General features: G+C 39.9%; 1 protein-coding gene across 1 annotated transcript; it reads left to right on the forward strand.

Moving 5' to 3' along the window:
* Positions 1-3,506: 3,506 nt before the first annotated feature.
* LOC138370254 (S-antigen protein-like) lies at positions 3,507-4,960 on the forward strand. The gene is made up of 2 exons (XM_069334260.1): positions 3,507-4,073; positions 4,616-4,960. Exons 1-2 carry the CDS (start codon positions 3,507-3,509, stop codon positions 4,958-4,960), a joined length of 912 nt encoding a protein of 303 aa, XP_069190361.1.
* Positions 4,961-10,021: the final 5,061 nt, after the last annotated feature.

Raw genomic sequence — 10,021 nt, forward strand, 5'->3', positions numbered from 1 at the left:
ACACCAGTGTACACAACAACACCAGTATACACAACAACACCAGTGTACACAACAACACCAGTATACACAACAACACCAGTGTACACAACAACACCAGTGTACACACAACACCAGTGTACACAACAACACCAGTGTACACAACAATACCAGTGTACACAACAACACCAGTGTACACAACAACACCAGTGTACACAACAACACCAGTATACACAACAACACCAGTGTACACAACAACACCAGTATACACAACAACACCAGTGTACACAACAACACCAGTGTACACACAACACCAGTGTACACAACAACACCAGTGTACACAACAACACCAGTGTACACACAACACCAGTGTACACAACAACACCAGTGTACACACAACACCAGTGTACACAACAACACCAGTGTACACAACAACACCAGTGTACACAACAACACCAGTGTACACAACAACACCAGTATACACAACAACACCAGTGTACACAACAACACCAGTATACACAACAACACCAGTGTACACAACAACACCAGTGTACACAACAACACCAGTGTACATAACAACACCAGTGTACACAACAACACCAGTATACACAACAACACCAGTGTACACAACAACACCAGTGTACACAACAACACCAGTGTACACAACAACACCAGTGTACACAACAACACCAGTGTACACAACAACACCAGTGTACACAACAACACCAGTGTACACACAACACCAGTGTACACAACGACACCAGTATACACAACAACACCAGTGTACACAATAACACCAGTATACACAACAACACCAGTGTACACAACAACACCAGTGTACACAACAACACCAGTGTACACAACAACACCAGTATACACAACAACACCAGTGTACACAACAACACCAGTGTACACAACAACACCAGTGTACACAACAACACCAGTATACACAACAACACCAGTGTACACAACAACACCAGTGTACACACAACACCAGTGTACACAACGACACCAGTACACACAACAACACCAGTGTACACAACAACACCAGTATACACAACAACACCAGTACACACAACAACACCAGTGTACACAACAACACCAGTATACACAACAACACCAGTGTACACAACAACACCAGTGTACACAACAACACCAGTGTACACAACAACACCAGTGTACACAACAACACCAGTATACACAACAACACCAGTGTACACAACAACACCAGTGTACACAACAACACCAGTATACACAACAACACCAGTACACACAACAACACCAGTGTACACAACAACACCAGTGTACACAACAACACCAGTATACACAACAACACCAGTGTACACAACAACACCAGTGTACACAACAACACCAGTGTACACAACAACACCAGTATACACAACAACACCAGTGTACACAACAACACCAGTGTACACAACAACACCAGTGTACACAACAACACCAGTGTACACACAACACCAGTATACACAACAACACCAGTGTACACAACAACACCAGTATACACAACAACACCAGTGTACACAACAACACCAGTGTACACAACAACACCAGTGTACACAACAACACCAGTATACACAACAACACCAGTGTACACAACAACACCAGTGTACACAACAACACCAGTGTACACAACAACACCAGTGTACACAACAACACCAGTGTACACAACAACACCAGTGTACACAACAACACCAGTATACACAACAACACCAGTATACACAACAACACCAGTGTACACAACAACACCAGTGTACACAACAACACCAGTGTACACAACAACACCAGTGTACACAACAACACCAGTGTACACAACAACACCAGTGTACACAACAACACCAGTGTACACAACAACACCAGTGTACACAACAACACCAGTATACACAACAACACCAGTATACACAACAACACCAGTGTACACAACAACACCAGTGTACACAACAACACCAGCCACAATAGTTGTAACTCCTGCTAACAACTCAGTAACACAAGCAAATGGGTATCCAGGGTAAATTTCAAAGTAAGTGTAAACACTCAGGTTTACACTTTCCTGAGCAAACTCAGGAAAGTGTAAGTATTGGCTGCTAAAGTTCAACTCAGGAAAGTGTAAGGTAATGAAATTAGGCGAAGGGAGCTGGAGGCTGAACACAATGTACCATCTGGGAGGTGATATCCTGCAAGAGTCATATAGAAAGATCTGGGGGTTGATATCACACCGAACCTGTCCCCAGAGGCCCACATGAAAAGGATATCGTCAGCGGCATATGCTAGACTGGCCAACATAAGAACTGCTTTTAGAAACTTGTGTAAGGAATCGTTCAGGACCCTGTATGCCACTTATGTCAGACCAATCCTGGAGTATGCAACTCCAGCATGGAGTATTTACATAGTTATACACATGACAAAGATAGAGAAGCTTCAGAGGTATGCCACCAGAAATGAGAGATATGAGCTACAAAGAAAGGCTACGAGAGCTAAGCCTCACGTCCTTGGAAGACAAAAGAGAAAGGGGAGACATGATCACCACCTACAAAATTGTCATTAAAAGATAAATAGTACTTAAGAACAATATTTTGAATAAAGAAGGTATTTAGGATAAATTAGCAACCGATAGAAATGTGCTTCTGGGTGGATGATTGATCTGCTGCAGAGTTGAAGACGTTTTGTAAGTGTTGGTAGTAGTCATGGAGCCTGTATGGTGACCCGGAGCTTGGTGCAAGCAGTCGAATGTTGTTGTTTTAGATTCAGCTACTCGGAACAAGTTGCAAGTAGCACGGGCTATGGTGAGCCCGTAGTGGGCTTACCTGGCACAGGAGCGGGGCAAGTAGCACGGGCTATGGTGAGCCCGTAGTGGACTTCTCTGTCACAGGAGAGGGGCAAGTAGCACGGGCTATGGTGAGCCCGTAGTGGACTTCCCTGGCACAGGAGCGGGGCAAGTAGCACGGGCTATGGTGAGCCCGTAGTGGACTTCTCTGTCACAGGAGAGGGGCAAGTAGCACGGGCTATGGTGAGCCCGTAGTGGACTTCCCTGGCACAGGAGCGGGGCAAGTAGCACGGGCTATGGTGAGCCCGTAGTGGACTTCCCTGGCACAGAGGCGGGGCTGTAACACGAAAAGCAAAAAGCAGTCGACGCTGCGCAATGGGTTCAGCGGCTGCTGTTGTAAAGAAGTGTGCCACTTGCCGTCAGAGGGAGCCCTTGCGAAACTACGCAATACGCAATAGAGAGTGCAACGGCCGGGGTCATGGCGTAGGAACTGGTCGCCAGCTGTGTATGTTACTCTGAATTATATCCAAGCACTTCTGCGGTGATTTTTCAAGGGCACATTCTAACATAACACTTGATTAAACACCTGATAAAACACCTTATAAAACACTTGATAAAACACCTGATAAAACACCTTTATAAAACACTTGATAAAACACCTGATAAAATACCTTATAAAACACCTTATAAAACACTTGATAAAACACCTTATAAAACACTTGATAAAACACCTGATAAAACACCTGATATGACACTTGATAAAACACCTGATAAAACACTTGATAAAACACTTCATAAAACAATTGACAAAACTACTGATAAAACACTTGATAAAACACCTGATAAAACACCCGATAAAACATTTGATAAAACACCTGATAAAACCCTTTATAAAACACCTGATAAAACACCCGATAAAACACTTGATAGAACACCTGATAAAACACCTGATAAAACCCTTTATAAAACACTTGATGAAACACCTGATAAAACACTTGATAAAACACTTGATAAAACACCTGATAAAACACCATATAAAACACCTTATAAAACACTTGATAAAACACCTGATAAAGCACCTGATAAAACACTTGCGAAAACACTTGCTAAAGCACTTGCTAAAACGCCTGATAAAACACCTGATAAAACACTTGATAAAACACGTGATAAAACACCTGATAAAACACCCGATAAAACACTTGATAAAACACCTGATAAAACACCTGATAAAACGCCTTATAAAACACCATATAAAACACTTGATAAAACACCTGATAAAACACCTGATAAAACACTTGCTAAAACACTTGCTAAAGCACTTTTATAACACCTGATAAAACACCTGATAAAACACTTGATAAAACACTTGATAAAACACCTGATATAACACTTGTTAAAACACTTGATAAAACCCCCTTATAAAACACTTGATAAAACACCTGATAAACCATTTGATAAAAAACTAATAAAACACTTCATTAAACACGTGATAAAACACTTGATAAAACACCCGATAAAACACTTGATAAAACACCCGATAAAACACTTGATAAAACACCTGATAAAATCCTTTATAAAACACCTGGTAAAACACTTGATAAAACACCTGATAAAACACTTGATTAAACACTTGATAAAACACTTGATAAAATACCTGATAAAACACCTCATAAAACACCTGATAAAACACTTGATAAACGCCTGATAAAACACCTGATAAAAACGCTTGATAAAACACCTGATAAAACACCTGATATAACACCTGATAAAACACTTGATAAAACACCTGATAAATGACTTGATAAAACACCTGATAAAACACCTGATAAAACACCTGATAAAACACTTGGTAAAAAGCCTGATAAAACACTTGATAAAACACCTGATAAAACACTTGATAAAACGCCTGATATAACACCTGATAAAACACTTGATAAAACGCCTGATAAAACACCTGATAAAACACTTGATAAAACACCTGATATAACACCTGATAAAACACTTGATAAAACGCCTGATAAAACACTTGATAAAACACTTCATACAACACCTGATAAAACACCTGATAAAACACTTGATAAAACACCTGATAAAACACTTGATATAACACCTGATAAAACACCTGATAAAACTCTTGATATAATACCTGATAAAACACCTGATAAAGCACTTGATAAAACACTTGATAAAACACCTGATTAAAACACTTGATATAACACTTGATGAAACACTTTATAAAACAGTTGATAAAACACCTGATAAAACACTTGATATAACACCTGATAAAACACTTGATGGGGTTCTGGGAGTTATTCTACTCCCCAAGCCCGGCCCGAGGCCAGGCTCGACTTGTGAGAGTTTGGTCCACCAGGCTGTTGCTTGGAGCGGCCCGCAGGCCCACATACCCACCACAGCCCGGCTGATCCGGAACTTCTCTTAGAAAACAGTCCAATTTTCTCTTGAAGGTGTCCACGGTTGTTCCGGCAATATTTCTTATAGTCGCTGGGAGGACGTTGAACAACCGCGGACCTCTGATGTTTATACGGTGTTCTCTGATTGTGCCTATGGCACCTCTGCTCTTCACTGGTTCAATCTTGCATTTCTTCCATATCGTTCAGTCCAGTACGTTGTTATTTTACTGTGTAGATTTGGGACCTGTCCCTCCAGTATTTTCCATGTATATATTATTTGGTATCTCTCTCGTCTTCTTTCTAGAGAGTACATTTGGAGAGCTTTGAGACGATCCCAATAATTTAGGTGTTTTATCTCATCTATGCGTGCCGTATATGTTCTCTGTATTCCCTCTATTTCAGCAATCTCTCCTGCTCTGAAGGGGGAAGTGAGTACTGAGCAGTACTCAAGACGGGACAACACAAGTGACTTGAAGAGTACAACCATTGTGATGGGATCCCTGGACTTGAAAGTTCTCGTAATCCATCCGATCATTTTTCTGGCTGATGCAATATTTGCTTGGTTATGCTCCCTAAACGTTAGGTCGTCGGCCATCATTATTCCCAAATCCTTGACATGCTGTTTTTCTACTATGGGAAGATTCGATTGTATTTTGTACCCTGTATTATGTTTCAGATCCTCATTTTTGCCGTACCTGAGTACCTGAAATTTATCACTGTGAAACATCATGTTATTTTCTGCTGCCCAAGCGAAAACTTTGTTGACATCTGCTTGTAATTTTTCAATGTCTTCAGCAGAGGTAATTTTCATGCTGATTTTTGTGTCATCTGCAAAGGATGACACGAAGCTGTGACGTGTATTTTTGTCTATATCTGATATGAGAATAAGGAACAACAGTGGTGCAAGGACTGTGCCTTGAGGTACAGAGCTATTAACTTCGCTTGGACTCGATTTTATTTAATTGACTGTTACTCTTTGTGTTCTGTTCGACAGGAAATTGAGTATCCAGCGTCCTACTTTTCCAGTTATTCCCATTTACCTCGATTTGTGTGCTATCACCCTTTGGTCACATTTGTCGAACGCCTTTGCAAAGTCTGTGTATTCGACATCTGCATTTTGCTTTTCTTCTAGAGCTTCTGTGATTTTGTCATAGTGGTTGAGTAACACCTGGCTGTAGTGGAGTAGTGGTACTGTACTGGAGTAGTGGTTGATATAACACCTGATAAAACACTTGATAAAACACCTGATAAAATACCTAATAAAACACCTGATAAAACACTTGATAAAACACCTGATAAAGCACCTAATAAAACACCTAATAAAACACCTAATAATGCACCTGATAAAACACCTGATAAAACACCTAATAAAACACCTGATAAAATACTAACGTCCCATCTAATGATGATAATTATAGTGAAATGTTTATGTTACATTTATCACAGCGTAACTTTATACAGAATATTTGATTGTCCATTCACTTGGTTCTTGTAGAGTCGGCATTTGATATCCTCAATGGTTTTAAGGGTTACTCATGCCCGTGCCGCCTCTTGAGTGGTTTAATCTAAATCAATCAATCAAATCCCCGATGGTGACAGTTGTTCCTCCACTCCACCCTCACAACCCAGCTGTCATGCCATAGTCATGCCACTTGAAAAGGCAACGTAGGCTTACATTTGTAGTGCTTTTGCCTCGAACTAATCTAACGGTATTCCTTAATAGATTCAACTATCATTGTAATATCCCTTTATCTTCCTATCATTAGCGGTGTTCAAGGGGGTGACGGACTCTCTCTAAAAAAGAACAAAATATCCAGTTTTCCTCAACTGGACTGGCCAAGCCTATCAAATTCCATTATCTCAACTCTGCAATGGTCCCTTCGGTATCTCTAGATCCCCAGCGATGGATCGCAGCGCGCTTGAATCTGGACGTGATAAGCTGGAAGGAGGTGGAGAGGAGGTAGGCGAGGATAAAGGAGAAGGACGAGGAAGATTGAGAAGGGTCTTGGGGGAGCATTTCTTGGAAGACGCTTTCAGAGGTCGTCATCCTGGAGCCACCGTGACCAACAGCTCCAGGGACCATAGCGGGGCGCTGCTGGCCGCTGTTGCTGACGCTACCTGTAACGCCGCCGCCGCCGTTGCTAGCACCGCTAACGCAGCAATAGCGGCCCCTGAAGACGCTACCAGTAACGCCGCCGACGCCGTTGCTAGCACCGCTAACGCAGCAATAGCGGTCCCTGAAGACGCTACCTCCATCGTCTTCATCAGCGCCGCCGTAGACGCCACCGGGAACGATGTCGCTAGCGCCAATATTTACTCCGCAGCCACTAACGGCGACGCTGCCTTCACCTCAACCCTTTTTTCTCTCCCTCTGTCCTGGCGCCGTTTTCTTTATGAGATTTCAGTCTCAATTTCTGGCTAGTTAGGGCGTTCCTGGAAGGGGTGATGGAACACCGTCCCAGCAACGGTCCGCGACTCACCAATCTGGCTTTAGATGCTGCCGGAATGCCAACGATGTTGATGTGGTCAACACGTGGTCCATGACTCCCATTAATTGTTAATGCAGTACATAACAATTCCTAATAATTTACATTAATGATTGCACAGAGAAATCACATTAAATATCAAATAACATATTCACATGAGCCGTGATGAGGGTTCGAATCTATGTGCCTGGGTGTAGGATTGAATGGCGAATATCTGCAAACCTTCAAAATGAGTTGTTTATATTGTTATTTAATAAAAAAATCGCAGGAAAATACACAGAGGAATTACATGATATATCGAGGAGAAAATTAATATATTCCGAGGCTTCAGTGGAAGCCTCGGGAATCCTCGAGGGGTGCAGTAGTACCCCTGGTTGGAATTCTTTTGACCATGTCGTGGCAGAGACGTTTAAAGCGTTCATCTGGGAATACCCAGCACATAGGTTCGAATCCTAATCAATATCCGAATGCTCGTGTGGATTTTCTAGTAGGATTCAAGTTCAAGTATGTTTATTGAGATAAGCAATAAATACATCTCAAAGGGATAGAGTAGCTTAGGCTATTTCTACCCCCCTCAAGTAGGAGAATGTTTGAGATCGTCTGCGGACAAATATCAGGGAATAACATGTATCCAAAACTTCCTTCATTATAATATATCTATTATCATTTCACATTTCCTTAAATACCTACGTATCTTTTTATATTTGAGTTTGGCTGGTTGCTATATTCAGATATTGGCCAAATGCCCGTTAATCATCCCCTGTTACGAACGAAAACCTTTACTTACTTACAATAGATTATTTACAATAGAAAAATTTACTTATTAAAATTAAATTTACTATTATTAAAATTTACTTAATAATAGTAAAAATTTACTTACGATTATGCTAGATCGTTCTTCAACTGTACTTTGCTTTCGTCCTGTATTTGACCTATTGCCAACAATAACCATAACTACATAATTATTAACGTAAACAGGTTATTAAAACTTATTAAAAGTCAACAAAGAGAGGCTATATATAATGAACTCTGTGCAGGTAGTTCTTAGCTGCCTGTTATTGTCTTCGCGAGATCCTTAAACAAAGTTTTCCAATTACACTAATAATTTCTTCAACGATCACTTTCAAGTTATAAACTGGTCAAATTTCACTTATCGCATCGCTTACTAAAAATAAGTTTATTATTGAAAATGTATCATTGGTTGTTACAGAAATTGGTGCTTTGAAACTGTATGATTCTGTAAGTTGCGTAGGCTAGTGTGGACGTTGAATCTTTGTTTATATTTGTTCTACTTGAAGAAACTTTAGAGTTGATTTATATGCAATCAATTGTGAATTTTTTTATGTGGAATATTTATAAACAAAGAATCATCGTCCTAACAAACCGTAATTACAGAACTATAAAGTTTCAAAACACGAATTTCTGGAAGAAACTGTGATCAATTTTCAATAATAAACTGAGTTATAGCAAAATGTGAGAGTCTGAGAAAATCTCGTATCTCATGGAATGTGACAGACAGGGCAAAGGTAGTTTTATTAAATCATGGATGAAAGTAGAGTGAGAATATTATCTTGGAGCGTTAATGGGTTAAAATCTAGTGCGGTGGATGTACACTATTATACTCTTAGATAGTACTATATTAACCTGATATGTTACATGGGATTCTTGTATTTGTACTCACTGAATTTGTGCGCCCCTTGAGGGACTTGAAGTATGGGAAGGGGTAGAAATAGCCTAAGCTAATCTTTGATTTTTTTTTTTTTTTTTTTTTTTTTTTTTTTTTTTTTTTTTTTTTTTTTTTAACTTGTCTCAATAAACCCACTTGAACTTGGAAGACCATTATGTATTAAAGTGTCAAATTATGGATAACCATAGAAATAAGGAAATAAGTAGTGTACCACTTCAAATTGTTTGGATGTGTGATAATGATATGATAGACAGAATACTTAGGAACTACAAGAATTTTGCCCCAATGATTGTAACACTTACTATATTAATATGCAATGTTAAATGTTGTATTGTGATTTGTGTATCTGTATTCACTGAATTTGTGCGCCCCTTGAGGGACTTGAAGTAGAGGGGGGTAGAAATAGCCTAAGCTACTCTATCCCTTTGAGATGTATTTTTTTCTTGTCTCAATAAACATACTTGAACTTGACTTGAACTTGTGTTATTATTGGAATCAAGAAGATCCTTGTACTTTTGGTTTCAATACAAAACAGTTTGGTAAATAATTAGTGATTGCAACATCACGTTCTGTGTTTACATTTGATGGTAAACTCAGTTCCTAAACAGATGGGGGCAGCAATGGGTTCAGCCTATAGCTGTCCCATCTGTTTGGGATGGGGCCCATTTTACTAAAATAA

The sequence above is a fragment of the Procambarus clarkii genome, chromosome 31, assembly GCF_040958095.1.
Source record: "Procambarus clarkii isolate CNS0578487 chromosome 31, FALCON_Pclarkii_2.0, whole genome shotgun sequence".
Taxonomy (NCBI): domain Eukaryota; kingdom Metazoa; phylum Arthropoda; class Malacostraca; order Decapoda; family Cambaridae; genus Procambarus; species Procambarus clarkii.